The sequence below is a fragment of the Tyto alba genome, unplaced genomic scaffold (assembly GCF_018691265.1).
Source record: "Tyto alba isolate M040663 unplaced genomic scaffold, T.alba_DEE_v4.0 Super-Scaffold_17, whole genome shotgun sequence".
NCBI classification, from domain to species: Eukaryota; Metazoa; Chordata; class Aves; order Strigiformes; family Tytonidae; genus Tyto; species Tyto alba.
Window position 1 is genome coordinate 10125446 of NW_024881279.1, and position 24928 is coordinate 10150373.

Here is a 24928-nt window from a genome sequence, read left to right on the forward strand (position 1 = left end):
CTGTGTGCAGTTCTGGGCACCACAATTTAAGAAGGATGTTAAGGTCCTTGAATGCATTCACAGGAGGTCAACAAAGCTGGTGGAAGGGCTGGAAGGCATGTCTGGTGACGAGCAACTGAGGACTCTGGGTTTGTCTAGTTGCGAGAAAAGGAGGCTAAGGGGGGACCTTATTGCTCTCTACAGCTTTCTGAGGAGGGGATGTGGAGAGGAAGGTGATGATAAGGATCGGTGGATAAGGAATTGGCTGGGTGGTTGCACTCAAAGAGTTGCAGTCAACAGCTTGATGTCCAAGTGGAGAGCGGTGATAGATGGCAAGATATCCCCCCAAATATGGCATCAGAGAAGCACTCTTGTGCTTGCAGACCTGTTGGACTCAGTAGTACATTGGAGTAGGAGGCTACCTCTCATTAGCATCCTCATCCATCACACCACCACTATGTTACAGTGGCAAGAAGTAGATCCCCAATAGACTAGGCTCCAGCAAAACCACAATGCCTGGTTTCTTTCACCAGCATGTAGCCAACTGTTGCTGCTGTAGCCAGCTTAAGTGGCAGATTCAAGCAGCGTGAAGCTCAGAGAACTATTCTGGGTTTATTTTGAATGAAAGTGATGCCACAATGCTTCTCTCCACCTTCACATGCTTCAGTGCAGCATAAACAGCAGCCAATGGGGATAGACAAAACAATACGGCAGTGTCTTATTGTCAACATTATAAGGCAGGCTAACCAGCAATCAGTAAAATATCTAATTTACTATATTCTACCAGGTACAGTTCATACAATGCCAAGTACGCACAGCCCCAGCTGTTCTGTGAACAACTAATGAAACCTGATGCGTCCAATATCCTGGAGACTTTTTCCCTGCAATGATCCCAGTCCCTCCTTTGTCTCCCACTGATCACCATTAAACAGTGGCTGCAAGCCCATGACCAGCTGATGCCAGTGCCGGGAGCAGCTGAATCTCATCTGGAGCACAAATTTGGATCTTTATCCAGCTACCAATTTCCATGAAGCTTGTCAAAACAGAATTGGTCGGTATGTTGCAGGTGACTAGGGAAGGAAGAGAATGAACACAGCATTGTCATCGTATCAGCTTTGTTTCTTTAGCAAGACTGGGCTAAATGCAGCAAAGTAAATTGAAAAAGGCCACCCAAAAACCCAAGCGTGCTAAGAACCAGAAAAATGTGACTTGCTTTCTGCTTCTGTACTGCTATCTAGTGGCTTCTTGCAGGCAGAAAAGGAATGGCAGAGAACTGCATCAAAAAAAAAAAAAAAAAATCAGCTTGCAGCTCATTAGTTAGCCTTATCATGCTCAATGTGCCACCAGTTTGTGTGCAGCTGCATACTCTCTAAACGGGTGAACGGGCTCCAAGCGCCACCTGCACATCTCTGGGGCTTATTTTGAAATGCCTGTTCCAAAATCCACTGACACAAGTAGAAGTAATGAAAAAGTACAGGGAGCTTCTGCCTGCATGTATTTGTATGTATTATACTGCATATCCAAGGTGAAGTTCTTGCTCTGCACAACATTTGCAGAGTCTGTTTACCAAGTAACTGCACGGCAAAAAGTAGACTTTAATTGAAGTTCTGGTTGTCAGATATTCTAGAACTTTATTTTGCATTAAAACTCTCTGATATAAGAATTAGTCTGCAATATTAAGAAAAAAATCCTTATGGGCAAGCAGTCTGCATGATTAGCAGACTTCAAGGATGGCTCTCAAACTCCTTAAGAGCATGAGGGGTTGGAATCAGATAATTTTGGAAACCTCATACTTGTCTAACTCTAATCTCAGTAGAGATTGATCTGATAAAAGTTGCAGAAGCAGAAATTGCTGAAGATGTTTTCTGAGATCTAGTTCAGAGACCAGATTAAACTTCCTCCAGCTCCAGTCATGGGCTAGAGCCCACAACGGCAACGTGCTCAGCCAAGCAGAAGGAAAGCAATGTCTGCAGTGGGGTCAGTCATTTTAGTTTAGCAATTGTTACTAATAGTAAAACATAAAAATACAGTCTAACACTAGCAGGTTCTTTCTAGTTTTGGTATCTTCTTACACAAGGCAACACATGACATGAAGACAGAAAATGGCAGAGCAGGTTTTCTCCGCCGCATTTCCTGGCCTAGGGATCAGTAATCACCTAATATCTCTGCTCCCACAGTGAGCTCTTCAGTCAACCATGAATTCACCTCCACATTTTCAACCTTCTAGGCCTGCCCCAAGACAACACACAGTACAAGTTAAAATACAAAGCACACCAGGATCACCTATCCCAACTGGCTTTCCATTTCTTCCTTCCTCCGCAGGATGAGGAGCCTTTCCCTCCTTTGTGACTCTTTGCAAGCACACTCACCTGCAGTACCCCACCTCAGCCAGGATCTCCAGGACTGCTGGGGGAAAATACTCCTCCTCCCCAGCCTGCTCAAACCCTCCCATCTCTACCAGCTGGGGGAAGGACAGAAAACAACTTCACTGACCCCAAGTCCCCTTAAAGTACTACCAGACTGTGGCCCCAAGTGCCTCAGCTGTTAACATAAACACCTACTGATTTTATTATTGCTCCTTTACACCTCATTTGATAATACAGCTTCATTCTTCACATGACTGCCTAAAATATGATGAACACAGTGATAGGAAGCTTACAGTAAACCTGCAAGTCTTCCCTGTGGCAACAATGTCTGCTTTAAGTATTTCACACTGCTGCTCGGGATGAGATTCAGGGCAAAATTTGCACTGATCAATATTTGGTAGCAGTTGATCTCTCTCCTGCTTGCACTACATTTCTGCTCTCTCAGGAAGTCCCCAGACTCTGTTTAAAAATGTGTTCTTAAAAATGATTGGGGAAAAATATTCTTCCACTTAAAGCTGATTTGGGTGTGTTGTGTCTTGTCCTGGTTTCAGCTGGGATAGAGCTAATTTTTTTTTTTCCCTTCTTAGTAGCTAGAATAGTGCTGTGGTTTGGATGCAATATGGGATTTGGTATGAGAAAAATGCTGATAATGCACTGATGGTTTTAGTAGTTGCTAAGAAATCAAGGACTTTCCAACTTCCCATGTCCTGCTCATGCGCAGGTGCACAAGAAGCTAGGAGTGAGCACAGCCAGAGCACTGGCCCCAAATGGGCCAATGCAATATTCTGTGTCATACAACATCATGCTCAGTATATAGATGAGGGTTGATCAGGAAGCTCGCTCTTGCTTCCAGGACTGGGGTTTCAGGATTCTCTCTTCTCTAGGATCACTAGCCGGGAACAGGCTGGGCAGCAGTCGGCAGGTGGTGAGCAATAGCATCGTGCATTACTCATCTGTATTTTCTATTATTATTACTATAATTTTAATTTTATTTCAATTATTAAATTGTTTTTATTTTTTTTTCTCAACCTACGAGTCTCCTTACCTTTACCCTTGCAACTCTCTCTCCCACTCCCCGGGGTAGAAGAGGGTGAGTGAGCAGCTGCGTGGTGTTCGGCTGCCAGCCATGTTCAAACCACAATATATCTATTACTCAACAATGCAGAAAGTGTTGATTCATCTTCATGGGGCTGCCTCAATTTATTTAAGTAAACCAAAGTTTAGCGTTGCAGAGAATAAAAGCTGAGAGCCAACTCTAACTAAGGAGCAATGTAAGAAAGGCACTAGGCCACAGATATTTCCCATTTATCAGCTAAAAACCATCAAACAAATTCAGCGTAAGACATTAGATTTCTTTAGTATCTAGAGGGGTGTAAAGGCAGAGCAAACTTTCAGCCAATATTTTGTGCAATGTCCATGACTTTTCCACGAGGTAAGAAAAGCGAGAATTTAATTAACTTTACAAAGTAGTTATTTTAAGTAGTTATTTTTTGTTCAGTTGTTTTAGAGGCCTGAAAGTGAGACTTTCCACCCTGAGGACTTTTCAGGGCATAGGCGTGCCTGAGGAGAAAGCCACAAAGACAATAGGTGATATATTTTGCACAGGAAAATGCACTTAGTCATGGTTCTCTGAAAACAAGCTGTGAATATTCTGCACATTGATTCTGTAGGCTCCAAGGACATCTCATGATGGGTTGAGCATGTACATTGCATTACTGAGCTGTTATTAGGACTGGGTATACCCATCTAATGAAAATTCAACTAAATGTATACTGAAATACTAATACTACTAAGTTTTTCCATGTGTCATCTTTGTCAGGGCAGCTATGAGATTGTTTCTGCTCTCTGATGACATGGACTCTTTTGTGGCTGGCAGATACGGTACACGGTAAAGCCAAACTCTTTTAGAATATGGGTGCTTTTCCTTTTGTGGTGAAGAAATGCCAGAATGGCTACTCCTTTTCCCCAAAAAGGAAGAGAGAATTTGAAGCAGATAATAAACATAATGGTAACTTTCTTTAGGGTTTGATAAGTGGATTCTGGAAATTTCCATTCAAGCCAGTAGAGTTTCTGTTTCTGGAACAGGCTGATAAAAATTTTAATTAAAAGTGTAGCTTTTATTTGTCTCATTAGAATGATGTGAATAATGCTTCAGTAGTCCAGTCACATTTAGCTGCTGAGGAAAGGGAACAGCTAACATTCTGCAAACTATTTAATGTCCCAGCGATGACAAAGGCAAGCATGCATATAGTCCTTAGTGTATTATATATATGTTTTCCTCTGCATGGATCTCATCTTCCAGGGCACTATGGTTCCCTGCACCTTGTGGCCTCCAAAATGCAATAAAGCTGCACAAAAGTGTAAAAAACATGATGTTAAACAAAAAACAGACAATAGAAACATAGAAAAACAACTGGCTAAATCAACTGACACACTAGAAAAATGCAAAATATGCAAAACCACTTATTTAAACATGACTGATAATGAATCATTTTTCCATTGATGAGACATCCCACACTTAAGCTTGCATGCTCCCTAATGCAGTGAATTGATCATTATACTAATTTTTACTTACTAACTAATCATAAGCAGCAGGATTTATTAATCTCATTTTGCAATGTTTCCTATTAACTCGAGATTAAAAAAGAAAGTAAAAGTACGTAGTGGAGTGGTCAGCAACCTAGTTTGTCCTATTAGCTAAGGCAGTAACAGAATACTTACTTTGTAAAGTCACGCGTCTTCTTTGTATTGTATAAATATTCTAAGGACCATCCAGAATGAAAGTGAAGAAAGAAAGAAAGAAAGAAAACATAATTTTCCTTAAACCATCAGAAGCAAGTAGCATGTTCAAAAAAAAAAAAATTTCAAGTGTGAGAAGCTAAATAAGGGAACTTTAACCAAATGTTTTCAGTATAGGAAATCCCCATTATTTCCCTGAGATCCAATTCATATGGCTTGGTCTGACCAAAAGCCTCTATGCAGAACATCTGGCACACAGAAGAATATTTGATATAGTTCTATGAAGCCAGTGCCCCTCCCATTATCATTGGGAAGGACTGGGACAACATGGCAGCTGAGGAACAGGTAGGAGTAAAAGAGTGGGGCAGAAGAGGGGGGTTTGTATCACACATTTCCTCACTAGACCCTGGGCCAACTGGTTGTGGAGGAGTCTGAGACATAAAACGATGAGCCCACATTTGCACCTTGCCGTCCTGTGCCCCAGAGGCTGAGAGGCAGAGCTGAGCAAGCAACCACAGCACAGGGCACAGAGTGAGGCCATCCAGAGACCTTAGCTCACCTCCCTAAAGCAGAAGACATGGGGCATCTGCCACAGCTGTGATCAGACATATTTGACCAATCCTCGAATATCCACCTGTGAAAAGTACTTACGTCTAGTGAGGAACAGAGCCAAAATAAGGATGGCAAGAAGTACTGCACATAAACCAATCCCAATGTACAGCCCATTTTCTGAATATTGTTGACCAGAAAGTGATACAGACACGTTCTGTGAAACACGAAACAGATAAGCATTAGTGTCACTGAGAGCAAGAAGCCCATACAGTACCCACAGGCCATTTGTGTGTTTTGCAACCCTGAAGTAAGAGTACACTTGAGGGCAAGAGCCTAGTTTGAGATACAGGACTAGATTCAAGCAGAATCAGTGCAAAAGTAGCATGAACCAAGGTGTTAAACACATTATTTTTTGAGATTGTCAAAGGACCCAAAGTTACAACAAATGCAGTTGTTCAGGTTTAATACTATTTGGTGAATATTTTATTTTTTAGGATTACAATATCACCTTATGTCATGCCCTCCCACCTTTTTGTCAGTTTATTCAGTAGTTATTCAAGGCTTTATACCAACAAGTAAATATGTCTTCTCCTTGCACTGGTCTTTATTTAGGCAAAAATTCTTTTTGAAGCCAGATGTTAGATATCTAATCTCTCATCAGGAACTCAGGCCTGGAAAGATGCTGTAGTGCAGTATTGACCCTGACTGACATTTTGCACATGCAGCAGTACAAATGCCCACAGCACATACCGCCTTGTAGAATGTCACAGCAGGCCTTCCCAAAGGCTGGCTTGTCTGGCTTGTACTTCCTGATAAAATTTTAGTGATATTACTGCCTGTCAGCCTGCAATATGTGCTGGAGGACTCAGCAGGACAGACACGGAGCTGCCTGTTTGAACCTCATCGCACAGGGAGTGCAGGGCAACCATGTGCTGCCAGATGGTCCAATTTCAACTCTTCCCCCTATCCTGCCATACCTGTAGGTTTGTGGTTACATCCGAGCAGCCTGAGGTGCTTGAACAGGGACCATAGGCCTGAAAAGCAATATAGATGTTGCTAAAGCTCTTCCTGCATTAATAAGTACTTTGTGCATGCAAAGGAGATAATTTTTTCCCCCTCTTTAATAATGAGCACATAAGAATTTTTTCATAAACACTAAATGTGCAGACTGAAAAAAAAATATTCTTTTGCAATCAAACTAAAGCAGTACAAGTGAACTGTAGGGATGACCCAATAGCCTCTCATGTCTATCCACTTTGTCTAGGTATGCTATAACACAACAGAGATGCTTACAGTCTGAGGAGCTTCCGAAGCAGAGATCAATGGCCATGTTCTTGTGACAGTAAAGGATGATTCACTGGTGCTCCCATGAGCTGAGCAAAAGCAAGAGAAACACATCACTTGCACAGAGTACCATTCTGCCTTGACAGAGAAGAATTTGAACTGCTGACTCAGGACCACTGAACTTAAGTATCTATCAGGAGTCCTGGCTCTGCATATCATAAAGAGGATGGTGCCTTCAGAGGGCAGCACTAAACTCTCAATATTGGAGCCTCTGCTGCCCTTTTCAGAAAACACTTATCTCCTGCTGTTATCTCAACACAACCTAGAAGGAAGGAGTTACCAAGTTAGGCATCTGTTGTTGGAGCCAAGAAGAGGCAGTGGATGCCTAAAGCAAACTTAGGTTATCTGATGAAAACTGATTAAAGTTAGCTCGGGGCCTTGAAAGAGCAATTGGTACAGAGTTAGAGAAAGCAAGGGATACTTGTAAAGTCCTGAACAGCTAGACAATAAACAGACTGACCAAAGTGTGGTATGTCTGCATAAGGACCTGCAGCGTATTTTGAGGTAATTTCCTAGAGCAAAGCTGTTTGCAGTATTTAAAATTCAGAGCTACAAACTTTTGTCTTCCATATCAGTCTCAGTTTCTCCATGTGTTGTCAGATGATATACAACCCTGCTGAAAAAAAAATCTCCTGTTCATGCTATGACAACCCCAGCTGGCTCCTTTGATGTTTTAAATTGTTACCCTTATTCCAGAAGCTTTATACTGAAGAGGACAGAATCAGCTGCTTCACTGTTCTCTTCCATTGAAGATACTGAAGTATTCCTACGCCAGAGGCACATGGCCACCTGCCTTTTCCCGTCTCCCTCTGTGTGAATATGCACATATTAACTTATATTCTGAAAACATAAAAAATTGTTCCACCAGCAGCTAAGGAAGATATCACAGGGTTAAGAAAACCCGTGAGTTCTAAGATTGGAAGACATGTTATTTGCAACTAGAACAGAAACAGTCTGAGAAAGTTTTCACTTCTTCTTCCGAAAAAAGGAAATGCAACTGTTGTAACATTTTAGAGTTGCTTAGCTGGAAATATCCGAGATGGAGGGAGAAATACAAACGGCATCCTTGATTTTTCTTTCAAAATCCAGAGAATAAGCTATTGTTACACTATGAGCTCTCTCTTGTGTACTGGAAATTAAAGTTGTCTTTTTCAGACTGAAAAAGATGCAGCTGAGTGAGTATACAATAGAAGTCTATGAACTTGTGAGTAGAATGGAGAAACCGTGAGGAGTAGTTGTTCACTGTCTCTTCCACTATAATGAGGGGCCTTACATTATTAAATATGCATGGGCTCCAGAGGATGTGGGCAGCTTCCGAGACATACATTATACAGGGTAGAAGAATACTTTCGTGCTGTATCACAAAATTACTACCCTGTTTCTACAATCCTCCTTAATCATCTGTTGTTGACTACTAATGAGATAGGATCCTGAATTAGATGCACTTTTGAGCTAGCCCAATAAAACAGCTCTATGTTATAGAGCAACAAATAAATTGATTAAATAGTGGGTACACCCAACTCCTAAAAATTTGTGTTTTGCTGTTCATGGAATTTATTTCCAGAAGACAAGGTGAGATTTTATACCACAAATAAAACAACATACCAAAACAACAGCCACAAGAAAAAAAAAAATTCTTGCAGCACCAATAAAACACCTACTTAAGTGTAAGAGCTGGAAGCAAACCTCCACATTGTTGCCACACACATATACATGTTCTTTCTGTTAAACTGTCTATATACTGTCCAGTGGAATTTAAATCCAAGTTGTGATCTCTGGCTCTATGGTAATGTTTAGAAAATTTTAGTCAAGACATTTCTATCATCTATCATTTTGTTTCCTTCCTAAAATTCCCATTTGCAATATAGCTCATGCTACTGAGATTAATACTTAGATAAAAGTTACCTGTGGTCTGTTCAGAGATGTAAGTGTGAGGACTTGCAGTAGAGATCCTAGCTGATGTTAAAAAAATAAAACAAAACCAACATACATTATAATTAACCTCAGTGTGCATTTCTATAGTGAAAAAAGAGAAAGTGTTTCTATAATAAAAATTTGCTAGCACGAGCTACACATCTGTCATCCACTTGATCCATATATTACTATGCTTTTTACAAACAAGAGAAAAACTAAAAATCAAAAAGAAGAGTTGATAAAAAAAAATTGTCCACTCTAATTTTGTGTTCCTGTGCTTTACTCTGGAATCAAGTAAGGAAAATGAAACACTATTTTCTATTAAAAGGGTATAAGTATAGCGCTTCAGATGAATGAAGTACCCTATGCTGCACTTTCTCCTAAATTCTTCAAATAGTGCATCTAAGAAAGCTCAGTAGTGCCATGCACCATGAAACAAAGCACCATATCCTTTTTTTAATTACAGTGGCAGTGCTGGGATCACAATAATACCAAAGACAGCTTAATTTAAGCAGCACTAACAGCAGATCTGCAAAGTCCTAAAGACCAGTCCTGTGGATGATTACAGAAATAATTTCCACCATAAGCTTTGAAATCTAAACTCAACAGCAGATTTACCACAATAGTACTGACACAAGAGAGGACCCCCACACTCACCTCTCTCTATCACAACCTTGTGATTACTTGTCTGATCATTGAACCACCCTGAGATCTCCACGCGGCAGCAGTATATCCCACTGTCCGCCTCCTCGGCGCTCACGATCGTGAGGGACACGTCGCCGCTTTGCAGGTCCCCTTTCAACATATACCTGCTGTTGTACTGCTCTGTCACCTTCCATCCATCTGTCCAGATAATGGTCCGATAACATTTTGAAACAGGGCAGTGGTCACGACCCCAGCACATTGATGTGATGTCTTGTGTCCCCTTAACATTGTAAAAGCATGGCACAGTAATATCCTGACCAACCTTTCCTTTCACAAGTGATGCCAATACCGTGGGCCCTGTGGACAAAAAGACAAAAGTGGTTGTTGAGCACAGTGCACACAAGTGGAAGCTTCTCGCACACTTTGCATGACCCAATACCTCCCACCTTGCAAACATCACCAGGCATTGCTGAATCAGTTTTTCCACAAATAGACATGAATTCCGGCAGGACTGACGCAGTGAAGGATAATGGTCAGGTCAGTAACTTGTTCAGAAAGTGTCTCTAGCCAGAGAAACAAGAAACACACTTTCTGCAGCCTCTTCAGGTAGGCAGAGGGGTGAAAAGAAAACAAAGTTTGGATCTGCACAACTCCGTGGCTTCTCTTTAGCCATGTCCAGTCTGTTAGCTCTTTATGTTTTTCTTTAGTTCAGATTTAATCTAAACCACACATGGGGGAACAGTGAGACACTGATTTTCATTAAAACCACTGTGGGAAACTCTTTCTCCCTTTCAATGAAAAGCCATAAACGACAGGTTTCATCTGAATGATCACTGCTGAACACATTTCTTTTTTTCTTGTCTAATGATAGGTTTTGCTTATTTCTATCAGAAGAGATTTTTTCAGAGTTTTTTCTGAGAAATTTTATACCCTCTTTTTTCGCAACCTGATTTTCTTACCTCATTCTTACACAGTTTCTAAATCGTTTGGTTCCCATTAAAAGTAATTTTTCATGTTTCCAGAAGGCTGTGTCATGCTATTCAAGTCAAAACACTGAGACCTAGCAGCCAGTAGCCCATTTATCACAGTGAGATAGTTTATTTTGCTGTATTTAGACTACTCCAGTCAATATTTTCTTTAGGAGGGTTTTAATAAAAGCTGTATTAAGTGCCAGCCAAAATCATTTGAGCCCTGGGGATGCAGTCATAGCCATCCTATGACCATCTTCTTCTAACAGGTTACACAGTGGGGCTCCTGAGGTGCACATTCTGTCTGCTTGTACTTCACAGAAAACTGTTTGTCATATACTTACAACTACATATTTCTTACCAAATTCAGTAACGTGGGATCACATGTGTAAATATTTCGATCTATCCGTATTAACATTTCAGGGATAGAATTATCTGCAGCAAGTACAGGCAACAAATTATCTCTATTAAAAGTCTAGCCCGGTCTATAATTAGGATGGGAGTTCCCCGAGGTAGGTCTGACAGCATGCACCAGTGGATCCTAAACACTGTATGACTTGATTGCAATTGTCCCTTGTGAAAAAGCTTTTTTCCCCAGCTCAGCTCAGTCATTTTCCTAACCTAGCCTATTATAGTTAAAAATAAGTCTACACTCAGAGACTTTGCTACAATAGCATACTAGAAACTATTACCTGAAAATAATGTATTTTACTTAATATAAAAAAGCAAGCTCTAAATGAATCTCATCATAAAAGGCTTTATGAAGAAGTAGAGGAAATAATATCTGTAATATACTTTTTCTTTCTACTGAACATATTCTACCACCAAATCTTTAATGTCTGTCTGCCTATACTAGTACCACTCTGCAACATTTTGTTTTCAGTGCTATTGCCTTTAACGATATTTTCCTGGAACTGCTTTCTCAGAATAAAAAAGGAGAAATTATCAATTTGTCTCAGAAGAATTTCATATTGACTAAAAAACACCAGAAGCCACAGCTGAACTTTTCCCTATCTTCCTAAGCATTCACCTTCAGAAAGCCTGCTGAAGTGAAATATCCTTGTTTCACATCTTTTTAAAAATGATTTAAAGTTCTCTGCTCACCTCAGATGACCGTTATCTAAGAAACCCAAAAGATCATTCACTAATAAGACTATCAAACAGCCCAAGAAGCAGCATCTTTAAATCCATCATACCTCAGTATAATTTTGCTTTAAAAAGGAGATAAGGCCATCAAAATACTATCGCGCCACTGTGATAAAGTTCTATTCATAACATGGAACTGCAGTTTCTGTGCCGTGTAGCCACTCTTCCTGTTGCAATAAAAAGTCTCGCTCTTTGCAAACCTCAGAAACATTGATGCATGTTACCTCCACCTATTTGTTTAGGCCCACTTAGTTACCTGTAAACAGCACCAGAAGAATCCAGTTAATACAGAAACAAGACGACATGGTGGCTGAATGTGACACTCCTCTTCACCCTTTGAGCACCTACATTCAAGAAAAACTATCTTCTTCATAAACTTATGGTTTCACTTCTTAGTATGCCATCTTCAGACACAGCTGGGAATGTCCTTTAGTCTAATTCAGATCGACTTTCCTGTGGTTAGTCTGCTAGTCTCTAGCAGCACAGCCAAGCGCTGCTGCTGCAGTGCACACTGCTGAACGCTCCCAGACTGTGGTCTGACCAAAAGGCTGAGATACTTAGCAGTACTTCAGAAATCTACTTCTCATTTTTTCCAGATCTGCCTGATTACAGTAGATGGAACTTCTCAGCTCCACCAAACTGACACAACTATCAGTAGTCCATTGCCCTACACTGCTTCCCACACCTTTTTTTTGCCATAGTAGAATATGGGTAAGAGCATACAGAGGATATGTAACAGACTGTGGCAAACAGAAAGGACTTTGTAAAATAACAGATTCCTAGGAAGAATTACTCAAGTATTTAATCATAAGCTTCTGGTTCTAACACTTAGAGGCAGCTCAGAGCATCTTTAGGCAAATGTTATTTCATTTGTAGGCTATAACTTGGTAGTACATGGAAAGCTGCCCTACTGTTACACAGCTGTGGTAGCCTCATAGAGTTGCAGTCTTTCATCATCTGAACCTTAAAAATTCTGTATGCACCTGGGCTTTTGCAATATAAAGTAACACACACAGAATACAGAGGTCACTTTAAAACTAGTGTGGAAAACCTGTTGTCCCAGGCTCAAGGCTCACTTTGACAAAATGTTGCTGAAATACAGCTGCTGAGAAATGGTGCTCCCTGGCCACTCTCCCTGTCCCTGGATTACCTAAACTCTTTTTGAGGACATCTTGTCTTTTTCTATTTTTTTGGATGAGAACTGCAGCTGTGATCAAGTGTATTTGATCTAGGGCCAACCAATCTTCTTTGCTGAAGTAACTAATCTACTTCACACTGTTTTATACAGACAAAATCAGAGTTGTAAGGAGTTACTTTTTTATCAATAACTTGAAACTGCAGAAATGCTTCCAAAAACATGGTAGGCTAGAATCAGAACCAACAGAGCTGTCTAGCACTGATTACCTTATGTGAGAGCAGTCACCAAAGTTAGTTTCTTTAAGTAAAAAGGAAGAGAAACAAGGGATTAAAGTAGACAAGAGACAAACACTAGCAACATACCCATAGGAAAGAGCTAATAGATGAAAAGAGAAAGGGGGACTTTTGCATGCAGTGGGTAGAAGCAGGACTCTTAAGAAAACGCTTCCTCTTTGCTCCTCGTGTTTCTGGGGAAACAGGATACTGCAGATAGCTGCTACAGGAACAATTCTGATCATTAACAGCAGGACCCTGAAACTGCTCTGCACAAATGGGAAAGGCAGGACAGCCTGGCTCTGGCAGACAGCAGGTGACCACATTCACCACAGCTGTGCCATGGCAGTGCACAGCACCGGCTGATGAACAAATCTTGGTGGTTCAGCGTACAACAAACATCCACCCGCAGACCAGGGCGCATCCCTTCCGCCAGTTACCTGCAATAATGTGCTGCCTGCGTGGATTCCTCCTCTGCTTGGGCCACATCTAAGCTCTAAAATAAATAAATAGGGTAAGAAATTAAGGAAATTTATCCCAGAGTTCTGCCTGAGCCCATTCTACTCACTTCACCCATGTTCGGGTGCTGTCTGCATCCCCAGGAAAGCCGTTCTGGTCACATAGTAAGGGAATGCAAAAGCTACAGGGCAACAGTCAGACCACTTGCTTTGGATTTCATCTCAAACACAGACCATATGGAACGCCTTGATATAATTCCTAAGTTTCTACATGCCTGTTTTCAAAGTTCCTGGTTTTTGTTTGTGCAATAAATGAGTACCATTTCTGTAGAAAGTGTCAACATCGTCTTTTTCATGCAGCCCTTAAAGTAGCTGCACATTTTTTCTTCAGTCAGCATATTGTCAGATCATACTTCATGAAAATAAAACCAAACCAGAACATTAAATATTGAAATAAGTTTAAAGCATTGTTGGAAACATCTCTTTATTACACTATTTTAAAGCCATATCATTAGCTTTTCTTGTTTTTCCCCTAGATGATCAGAGCTACAAACTTTCCCTTTTCATCCACTGGTGACACACTTGGCTTCTCTGTATCAAGAAACTTCTAGAACTTTTCTGTAACTGTACTTCTGTTATCCCTGTGTTTGTTCAAATAGTGTAATAGAAAGGCTGGGCTTTTTTCTTTTCTTTTCTTTTTTTTTTTAATTAAAAGAAGCATCCAACAAAATGCTGCTTAACACCTGGTGCTAACTTTATCTCATCAAGTTTCATAAGGCATATATAATCCAACACATATTGTATACATTAACATTTCCAGGGTAGAATACTTCAAATGTTATCACATTCAAAAATAAAATCAGGATTTGCTGAGGTAAGGAAAGATCTCATCATCAGGAGCATTAATACCAGATAAGACAGCTTTTATAATTAAATTGGCTAGTCAAGTCACACCACCCTAGAAAATGCTGATTTCCCCAGACTAACAGGCATATGCCACCCACTGCCTTCACTGAAGCTACAGACTGTTGTTTTTCCAAAAGCAAAGTTGTAGCAGAAAAAAGGAACACTATCACTGCTTTGACCTGACAACAGAGGAAAAGGTGTTTTGGCTGTAAAAAGCCGAAGCAGTATCCCACAGCCTTCTAAGGGTTTGACTTAAATATACAAAAAAATAACACAGAATAAACAAATTATTCATGAAACTTTCTGGAAAGTGAAAGCAGCTTTAATATTTTTTAAATCACATGATCCCCATCTACCTCAATGGTTTCACAAAAAAGTTCATTGCGGTTGTTAGTTGCTGGTAGGACCCAGCTTGTGCAGTGTTTTGAAACTATGGTACCCAGGCCTGTGTATTAAGAGCATAAAAATTAGACAAAAATCAACAGAAAACCATTGAGCATCTATAACTTTTCTTTGGAATGGCAAAGTTAAAACACCCACGACAAGCTGTAGTTCCACAGTGCACAACCTCTCTTATCCATCAGGCACTAAATGTTCCTTTACATCTTCCACATGAAACATTTGCAAAATAGATACCAAATTGATTTTGCTCACTTGCAACTGTTCTAGTTACCTACAAGCTAATTTATATCTTGTCCAGGGAGAAGGAAGGAAACAGTGGTAGTTGAATAAAGGACAAAAGCATTAACTTTGTAAAATTATTTCTACATTAAAAAAAAAGTTTCTACTTCTTTATTGTTACTTACGATGTCACATGCTCTTAAAATAGCAGATGATGTCCTCCAGTGAGTCATAAACTTGCTTTGCTTTATCTGTACTGAGCTCAAACCTCACCACCCAGCAGCTAAGTATTTTTGCCTGCCCATTTAAGTAACATTTCTGAAAATAACAGAATTGCCAAATGAAAGAGACACAGCCCATTAAATCAGAGTTTAAAAACAGTGTTTGTACAAGTTCCTTCACCCATGAAGTTCACCTGGTTTTTAGTTGCTATACACACTTTGAAAAACATACATACTGGTGTTATATGACAAAAGGAAGGAAGTAGAATTTCCCTGACAGGAGGGGCAGGGTAAAAAAAGCCACTTCACTATCAAATCACTCTTTTCCTCTTGGTATGTGGGGTGGTCCAACTGAAATGTTCTTTAAACATGATTGATATCGCTTCCACTTGATGGAATACTTGCAGGTGCTTTCAAACTTATAAAGTTCTCGATTAGTATAAAGGCTAATTATCCAGTCAGACTCTCCTTCCTGAGAAAAATGCTCAGCTGGGCACAGAGCCCACCTAAAATGCAAATACAAAGCATCTGCGCTGCAAAATGATTCACTTCATGCATGTATATTAACTATGCAGGAAATATGTATTAGTCTCATCATCTATCTGTAAAAAAAAAAAAAAAAAGTTGGCATTTTTGTAAGGTCAAGACTGGTTATGATTTACATCTAAGAAAATTAAAATCCAATTAATTTTAATTCATTCAGTTGTGGAGATTCCTGACAGTGCGTCTCTAAGGCAAACTACACCACATTACAACTGTAATGAAGGAATTCTTAGATTCTCTTTAGTAATTATATTATTACAGAACCAGAAAGGAATGGATTTTGCAGATTTCACACTAATTTTATTTTTAATATTGAATTACACATTCCTGAAAGGACCCACTGAAATTGTAAACAGCTAGCACTTATCTGAAATAGAGGAACTGTCAACTGCAATTCCTGAGTCAGATCCCTTACTTGCTTCCACACTATAAAGCAATTTTAATAAAAAAAAAAAAAAAAAGCAGCATATGCCAAAAAGCACAAAGTGACAAATGAAAGTACAACAGAAAAAGCTAACTTTAATCTGTGGCTACCACCTCACAGGATGCAATTAACAAAAAGTGTACTTTTTTGCTTCTACCAATAAACACACAGCTCGCAAAATATTAAACATTTCCATCTGCCTAGTCACTCATAATGTCCAACAGGTGTACAATAAATGCTTTGCCTACTTTACAACAACAAAACAAAATACAACATATACCCTCAGAATCCATTCTGCCTTTCACTGTGGTGAGCTAACAAAAAAACCCGTTTTCTTCATGTCATTTCATCAATAATGCTACACATAGCTGCATCTTTGTCTAAAACCTGATCTCTCTTGCTACCAGAACGCTCTCTCTGCTTCTCACTCTGTCCAATACAGTTGCTGCCATCCTCAGTATCCATTGTTTCTGCTTTCACTCGCAGTCCTCCCTCTGAATGAGGCAGATCATCAGGCAAGGAAGCCAGGCAGTTCTGAATCATCTCTACAACTCGCTCCAAGTGCTTCTGAAATCGCTCTGCTGTTTCCAAACGCTGACGTTTCTGCACCTCCATCATGACTCTCAGTGTCTCCCTAGCTTGGTGAGGGCGATACTCATTTATAAGATGATGGACATGGACAAAAAGTAGTTTCAAGTCTTCCAGTTTCTCCTCTCGCTTTATACTCCCTGGACTCCTTATCAAGATATCCAAGAGGTCCAAAAAGTTGACCAGGATAGACATATTAAGCTTTCTTAATTCTTTCTTGTGATCAAACTGCATAGGATGTAACCTTTCAATACCCTGGCTCTCCAAGGGTCGAATAATCAGATCATCACATTGAAATTGATTACCAAACATCATATAACTGTCTTTCACTGGTGGAGGTGGCTTTGGAGCCAGTCCTTTACGGATATTTTCATCAGTATATTCTTTTATGTATTGCATTGGAGGTGGAGGGAGGGCACTCACTTGCTGAGGTTCACCCATTTTAGCCAGACGAAAATACCTAGGGAACGTCCCAAGAAATACATGTTAAACAGTTTGTGTGACAATCTTATTATATCAATAGAAAGAAATGCAATATAAGAGAGCCGGCTGCGAGAAAATAAGCCAAAAAAAAAAAAAGCTATCTCATTGTGTAGAATACAGGAAACTCTCGAATAAATCCACTAAGGTAGCTTTCCACTAAGGTATACTTCCAGCAGGATTAACCTCCCTAGAAGCACATACAGTACGCACTTCTCCAACCATGAAAGGCCAGCCTGTAAACACAGCAGTAACGGAGGGGAGACCCCCTCCCTCGTCGAGGCCTGGCCCGCGAACACCACGCCGCGGGAGAGGCAACGGCGGCCAAGCGCTGCCCTCAGGGGAGGCTGCGGCCGCCGCCGACCTGCTCCGCACCAGGCTGCGTCAGGCTCTGGGAAGGCCCAGCCCCGGTTCGTCAGGCCACTGCTGGACAGCAAAGAGCCGGGGGCGCGCCACGGCAAGACCCTATCGGCGACTGACCACACGCCCGGCGGAGGAGGAGGGAACCCCGCTCCGCGCCCGCGGAGAACCGCGCGCCGGCCCTCACCTGCCCGCCGAGCCCCCTCAGCGCAACCGCCAGCGCCCCGCTTCCGGCCGCCTGCCCCCTTCCCTCCCCGCCGTGGGCTCGCCGGCCTCGGGGTGGCGCGCTCTGATTGGCTCTCCCGAACATCCGTCAGAAGCTTTGCTCCACTCGCCGCAGGGGCTCGCCGGGGAGGCGGGCCCTCTCAGAGGCGGTGCGGGGGGCGGCGGTGGGGGGCGTGTAATGGCGGGGAACCCGGCCGCTGCTGTGAACCCCAGCAGGGTGCGGGGCTCCCTCACCAGGAGCCGCTGCTGAGGCGGCAAAGCCAGACCCCTGTGGCGGAGGGAGCGAGAGGCCTGGCGTTTGCAGGCCGGGGGCTCCCCCGCTGCCCTGAGATCGCGTTCGGGGCTGGGCGCTGGGAGCTGCTGGGAGACACGGGCTGCTCGGGGGGAGCACACTGTAGATCGGGATCTGCCAATACGATTCTTAAATTAATCGCTGAATTACGCAGTGATCATGTAGTGTGTGATCAGGGGGTAGGTAGTGATCGTAGGGCATGTGGTGATCCCATGGAGTGTGGTGCTCCTGCACATCAGAACCGCGGCCATTGCCCCCGTCACGACACGGAGATGTTTCCCTGGAAAGCGGTTGCGCTGCTCCCTCCGCTCCATGCGCTAAACATAACCACGCAAAGACTGTAACAAACCGCTGGGCTCCATTGTTTTTCTTTCAGTTTTGCTCTAGGAGGAGTTGAGATAAAAATTATGGATCTAAGTTTTTCGCCCTGTGGATCGTGGTGAGCTGGCCTTGCTTGGCATCACCTCTGCAGGAATTTCTCCCTGAAGTGGCCAACAGGAAAGGATTTTTGACACTTGGCCATTTATGGCCCATTTTCTCTCTTCCTCAGCAGATGGCAGCAATGGCCTTTGTCTGACGGGGACCCGTTGTGTGTACATGCAGTATCATTTACAGATTCACTTCTCAAGACTGAAAATTATAAATTCGATTAAATGACACTTTGGATCATCTTAATTATTTCTAAGATCATTCAAAGAAACTCCAGAATAATTAGGTTTATCTGACTAGGAAACCTGAAAAAAAAACATAACCTCACATTTTATTGAATATCTGAATATGTATTTAAATATTCCAAACCAAACAACACTCTACAATTGATAATGAGTGCAACCCTGGCTGCAAAAGATGCTGATCTATTTTCATTTGTAAGCAAAGTACATTTTGGGGAGGAAAAGACCCTCTTTGAGACATTTGTTCTCAGATGATGTAGTGACTGTCACATAGGAAGGAACTTCAGTGAAACTGCTGAGAAGTCTCTCACATTGTGAAGTTCAGTGCCATTGTTCTCTGGCAGTGCTGTACACTATTTATACATTTTCCATTATGTTGCTGATTGCTTTAATTATTACATTGTTTCTTTCTGAGAGAGTTGGGGGTGTTCAGTCTAGAGAAGAGAAAGCTCCGGGGAGACCTTAGAGCATCTTCCAGTGCTTAAAGGGGGTGCAGGACAGGTGGGGAGGGACTCTTGATCAAGGGTGTGGCGATAGGGTGAGGGGTAACGATTTTAAACTGAAAGAGATCAGTTTCAGGTTAGCTCTAAGGAAGAAATTCTTCCCTGTGAGGGTGGTGAGACACTAGAATTCTTTCAGGTTGCCCAGAGAAGTGGCTTCCCCTCCCCTGGAAGGGTTCAAGGCCAGGTTGGACGGGGCTTTGAGCAACCTGGGCTGGTGGAAGGTGTCCCTGACCATGGCAGGGGTGGTTGGAACTGAATAATTTTTAAGGTCCCTTCCAACCCAAACCATTCTATGATTCTTAATCTCATATCTCCTCATTACTTAGTCTGCATTAAAGGTTTGTCCTTTTCTCTGTATTCACACAGATCGATGTCATCAGTGTGATTATGTTTTAGTATTTATCCGTGTATATATATATATATGGATATGGCCTCTATTTTGTTCTCAAGTAGAAGCCCAAGGGTAAATTTTTTTTAAGTAACTAGACCTCAGTTTATGGATATTGTCCAAAGGAGGGTATTCTTGCCATTTAGTAATGACTTACAACTTTGATTTAGGGAAAACTGACAGTAAAATGATTGGGGCACAATCTGTATTTGTCAATAGTCTCTATACTGACAGATCTGATGCCATCTGATAACTGAAGCAGTATCTTCACATTTTCTGCCCTTGATGCCATTACTTCTACTTTAAAAATGAGAGAATGGTCCTTACATTAAGGATTTTGTGGTGCCCCAAGATGTGGATTAATCTAACATTCTTTTCAGAAACAGGTCCCTATGGACTGAAATGTCACGAGTGTGAATGGCTTGCTCAAACCCAAGAGCCTGGGTACAGAAAGCTCTTATTCTTTGTGCAGAAATATCCTAATGAGCAGCCACAGTGGGCAGCACAATGCAGAAGAAACATAACAAGATAAGGTGGCTTGCCCACATTGTGTTCAGTTTTCAGCTTGTATGCTTTAATTATTTTGACAATCAAGACTTAAAAAACCAAACAACCTAAAGAATGAGGAAGTTTAAAAAGTTGACACCGGTCACCACTTTACTACCATAGCTGTAAAACTTACGGTCTCTACAGAGTGAAGGAGTGCTTTGGGTGCAGGCATTGAGCTGGGGCTCTGGTAGTCTCGCATGCCACAGGCTTGCTGTTTGACATGAACCAGTCATTCAATCTCTCCATTTTAAGCTACAACATCCTTTGGGATCAGCAGGGAGATTTAGGAGACCTTTATTCTTCATTCATAAAATTAAAATACTTTACCACATTGCTTCTTTCATCAGCTGATGATCTTGTCAGTTGAGAATCTAAACAGTTTGAAGCAGAAAATTATGTACTATCAGCCAGGAGGATCTGTGATGGCTTATAATTTTTTTTTTTTTAACCCGGTGGTTGTCTCTAAGTACTACTTCAGCACATATGAATAATAATTTTGAAGAAGTGAAAGTACTCCAGGCTAGAGGTGCAGATCTTAACAAGGCACATAAATATGGAACTGAGAGCATGGTTTTAAAATACAGGCAAAGGTGCAGTTCCATGCTGCAACTTAAAAGTTTTCCGCTTTGGAAAGGGAGGTCTCAGTCCTTCACCCTCCTCCCTTATTTCTTGGTCCCACCCTCCTTTCTTCCTTCACTGCTCCTCCAGCCCCCACTTTTGGCTGCACAGTCCTTTCTTCTCACTAGTTTGTACCATCACTGTCAGGCACTGGATTGCAAAGTAAACTGATGCTACTCCAAACCCCACAGAAAACGTTACTGTAATTTTTCTGGATTGAGTTTTCTGGTCTTTTAGTGAGTTAAGTCAGCTCACTGTGCTATCTATCCTGTGAGCATCAGGGTGAGCTTTTGAGAGAGGACAGTGCACAGGGAGAAGGAAGGGAGGCCGGGGAAATGGTGAGGGGAGTGGTTCTCCTTTTTTCTGTGGCAGCATGCTCTATCTTGTCTCAAATCATCTTGTTACATAATACCCTGAAAGACAGGCAAAGAATAAAAAGCACCATCACCAGACATGCATAAGAAGACCCATATAGTAGGAGGTACTAACACACTTTTGGTTTTATTGGACTTTCCAGACTTTGATTTCACATTCTTTTAACAGGAGCTGAGTGTGATTCTCTAGTGCCTTGCACTCAGTGAACTGTGCAGCAAGGATTTAAATGCTGTGACTTCGAATGGTAGAAGACAGTGGGGGGCCAAGCACTTGTTTTTTACGTGATCTCTGTGATCTTGAGTCATTTTCCCAGTCTGTATGTAGTGGCCAAGACAGAGGGGATATAACGTCAACTAATGAAAGAAGAAAAAAGGGTTTCAGTCTCGTTCTTGGTAGCCTGGCTGATTCTCAGAAGACCCATGGATGAACCTTTCCAGCCTATGGGGAGCTGTAACAGTTCTCTTTACAGTGGTTCCAAATGAGAAATTAAGAACAATGGTGAATGTCATGCATAGCACTCTACAATTTGTGTTCTGCTACATTTCAGCTCTTTTCTGAAATGAAGACTCTATGCAGAACAAGCCTACCACTGATCATACAGCACAATTCCCACAGCATCTGAATTGTTGGAATGAACCTGGACACCCCTTCAGCAGATAGTGAATCTGTACAATGATATTCTCTGCCTCAAAGACACAACATCTTGATTTATTGCTTTAGTTATGTTTATTTTGTTTTTCTTTGTAACTGATTTTAGGCAAATTGGCATATTCCATTATCAGGCATTCAAGTTCTGTAAATTCAGCAGCAGTGTGGATAGTGTGTGCCATTGCAGCATGCTAAATTATTTTAGCAGAATTTGAATCCAAGCATTGTACAAGCACAGTAGATACAAACCATTTTCATGCATGGTCTCAGAACAACACTGCTCTCTTCTGTGCTAGAAGATATTTCTTCCATTTTTGACTGCTGTTGCACTCTAAATAGTAAATAAAAGTGTGGTGTTTTTTTTCCCCGTGTTGTCTGAAAAATAATCCCAAAATGAAACTCAGTTCCAATCTCTTGTTGGGTTTAGGTTGAGTGTTACATTTTACAGCTTAGTTAAGTAATGAGCTCAGGAACTTCCTTCTTTGGTGATCGTTATAGGCTTTGTTGCAGGATATACCAGGGAGGAGGGGAAGAGAAAAGGAGCCTGTTGGGGGTAGAGGGGACTTAAGCAAGCTTTATGTCTCCATCTGCTGTGGTTAATTATTATCTCCCTGTCTCCTGCTGTGGCCTTGGGAATTAATGAATTTACAGTGCAGTGCTGCCTTTTCTTTCTGATTCCTCAGACTAAAATATCAGCTACAGCCTATTGACATATCTACTAATGTAGGAAAGAAGTTTAATGTTCCTGTCGTAAAAATTGGGGCAAACCAATCGTCAACGCACATGACAGTTGAACTGTTTCTTGCTATACAGCCTATTACAAGATTCAAACAGATTCAAATCTCAGCACAGAGCCTGCATGATTATTTAACAATGAAACAGTTATCTCACTACTGGTTCATAAATTGACATGGCTCAAAATCCAGTTACATTTTGATAGAATCAGCCAGCACTCTTTCCTATGCTTATAGTCTTAATGTTGTTTCTGGAAGCAACATTAAGCCAGACATTAATGCTGGGTCTGTACTTGGTCACACGCCTGTGGTGACTGCCTATTCTAACTGGTAAATGAACATGTCTCAAAAAATGTGTCTGCATGGCATGAAGAAGTAATCTCTATGCAACCATCAGCAACCTGGGTAGTAGCAAACATGTCATATTGCCAGAAAAAACTGCGGGATTTGCAGCACTGCAGTTTTGCCAGCAGTGTAAGTCACGCCTTTGTCTTCAGAAGGAAATAGTAACAGATAGGAACCACGATAGGCAGGCACTAAAAAAAACCTGGAACAAATTCCCAGTTTGGGTATGACTCAACGAAACTAGGTTTTCCTTTCTGCATTTTTGCCTAAGAGAGAACAGCTGAGCAAAGGAGCAAAGAAGAGCCTGTCCTAACCCTGTGCAAGCTCACCAGTGTAAAATATGTTCTCTGTGTTACTGTCAATGTCAGTAAGTCTGGGAATGATTCACTTCAGGCCTTTAAATTATGGATAATTCACTACATCCTCCTAGCAGATGCTCAGAACAAGGCTTCTACTTTCCCAGGGCTCCCGAACAGTTCACAGGAGAATCTTGCTCTGGTTCTACAAGAGCAATTCCCTTGGTCACTGGGAGCAGTGTGAGTGGATTCAAACGTGCAGTTGTAAGACCTAGAGGAAAGCTGGATGCATCTGGCTCATACAGACCGGGCTAATTCTTCCCTTTTTCTGCAGCTTTCTGTCTTCTTCTTCGGGTCTACTGGAGACATGTTTATTGGGCTGATAATGAACTGCTAAAGAAGCAAGACATCTGAGTAACTTCAGTAGAGTTTCTCACACTCTAAAAAAAGCTAAATAGCAAAATGGGTTGGATTCTGGAAGCTTGGAAGTTGAATGATAATCATCATATTGAACAGCTGGTGAAAAGGAATCCAGGCAGTGAACCTGGCCCAAGTATTACACATGATAGAAGTATATGGGTTGTTTTATGAGAGTGAAGATATAGTTGCAGCCTTCCGGTCTGTTTTTTTACAAAAACAAAAACTATCTATATTTAACTTTATAAATTTCTCTGCCACCTTAAGGACATAAGCATTGGTATCAGAGCAGGATGTGCGGGTGGGGAGATTTCCACAGTCTGCAGTAATAAAAGTGTGAACTGCATAATCTGGGTAAATCCCCTAAGAAAAAATCCAATCCCTAAAATAACATTTTTCAGAGCAGAAATAGAGCAGTTTGCAAGAGGTCACAAGGGAAGAACAAAGGTCGTTAAAAGAAAAATGGAGGCCATTATGGCCACAGTTGATAAGAATAACTCTCTGTAACCTCAACTTGCCCAGCACAGAGGAGTATTTAGCACACACAGCAACTCAAACTTAAATCTGAAAAATTGAAAATATTTCCATTTTTTCCTGCATATGGATGGAAAAGCGTCAAAGGGTACATGTTAGCAGACTTTTTAAAGGCACCTAAGCATAGATGTAAGAGACCTAAAAAATTCATCAGGATTTGATTCCTCATCTTAAAGGATAGACTTATAGTGGTTTTAAGATACTTAGGACAGTTCTATTTAATTCCTTTCTATTAAGTATACAGAATTTCTGGACCATGCAATATACAGTGATGCCAAATGCCTTCAACAAAAAGAGTGTGCTCATATATTCTGTGTACCGCTGCACTGTCAGACAAGGTCAGGTTCCAGAAGTGAGATACTTGTGTTAGCGGGATATTCCATCTGCCCCAAGGACCCTTTTCAGGAAGGCCATGTAGTCTGTATATAGAGCTCTACAGACTTGTCCTCACATCTTCCAGCTCTGGAGCCAACTTGGTCCTAGACAAGTCAGGTATTTCTACCTAACTCACTCACTCACTCACTTACTCACTCACTCACTCACTCACTCTCTATCTATCTATCTATCTATCTATCTATCTATCTATCTATCTATCTATCTATCTATCTATCTATCTATCTATCTATCTCCTACTCTACTGTAGAAGGGTCCTGAAGCCCTTAAATGACT

At 41.4% G+C, this 24928-nt stretch overlaps 2 protein-coding genes across 3 annotated transcripts; both read right to left on the reverse strand.

Moving 5' to 3' along the window:
- Nucleotides 1-3676: 3676 nt before the first annotated feature.
- LOC104356437 (hepatitis A virus cellular receptor 1 homolog) lies at nucleotides 3677-12182 on the reverse strand. Of its 2 annotated transcripts, XM_009972246.3 has the most exons (8): nucleotides 11910-12182; nucleotides 9552-9896; nucleotides 8886-8936; nucleotides 6930-7009; nucleotides 6614-6670; nucleotides 5736-5850; nucleotides 5067-5106; nucleotides 3677-4693 (listed from the first exon to the last, which is right to left on the reverse strand). In XM_009972246.3, exons 1-8 carry the CDS (start codon nucleotides 11956-11958, stop codon nucleotides 4600-4602), a joined length of 831 nt encoding a protein of 276 aa, XP_009970548.2. In that variant the 5' UTR covers nucleotides 11959-12182; the 3' UTR covers nucleotides 3677-4599. The 2 variants fall into 2 exon arrangements, with proteins under 2 accessions (XP_009970548.2, XP_032862156.1); XM_033006265.2 differs by lacking the exon at nucleotides 8886-8936.
- A 2549-nt stretch (nucleotides 12183-14731) lies between these two features.
- On the reverse strand, nucleotides 14732-17932 carry MED7 (mediator complex subunit 7). Its single transcript, XM_042790442.1, has 2 exons — nucleotides 17852-17932; nucleotides 14732-17284 (listed from the first exon to the last, which is right to left on the reverse strand). The coding sequence occupies exon 2, from the start codon at nucleotides 17263-17265 to the stop codon at nucleotides 16573-16575; it is 693 nt and encodes a 230-aa protein (XP_042646376.1). The 5' UTR covers nucleotides 17266-17284; nucleotides 17852-17932; the 3' UTR covers nucleotides 14732-16572.
- Nucleotides 17933-24928: the final 6996 nt, after the last annotated feature.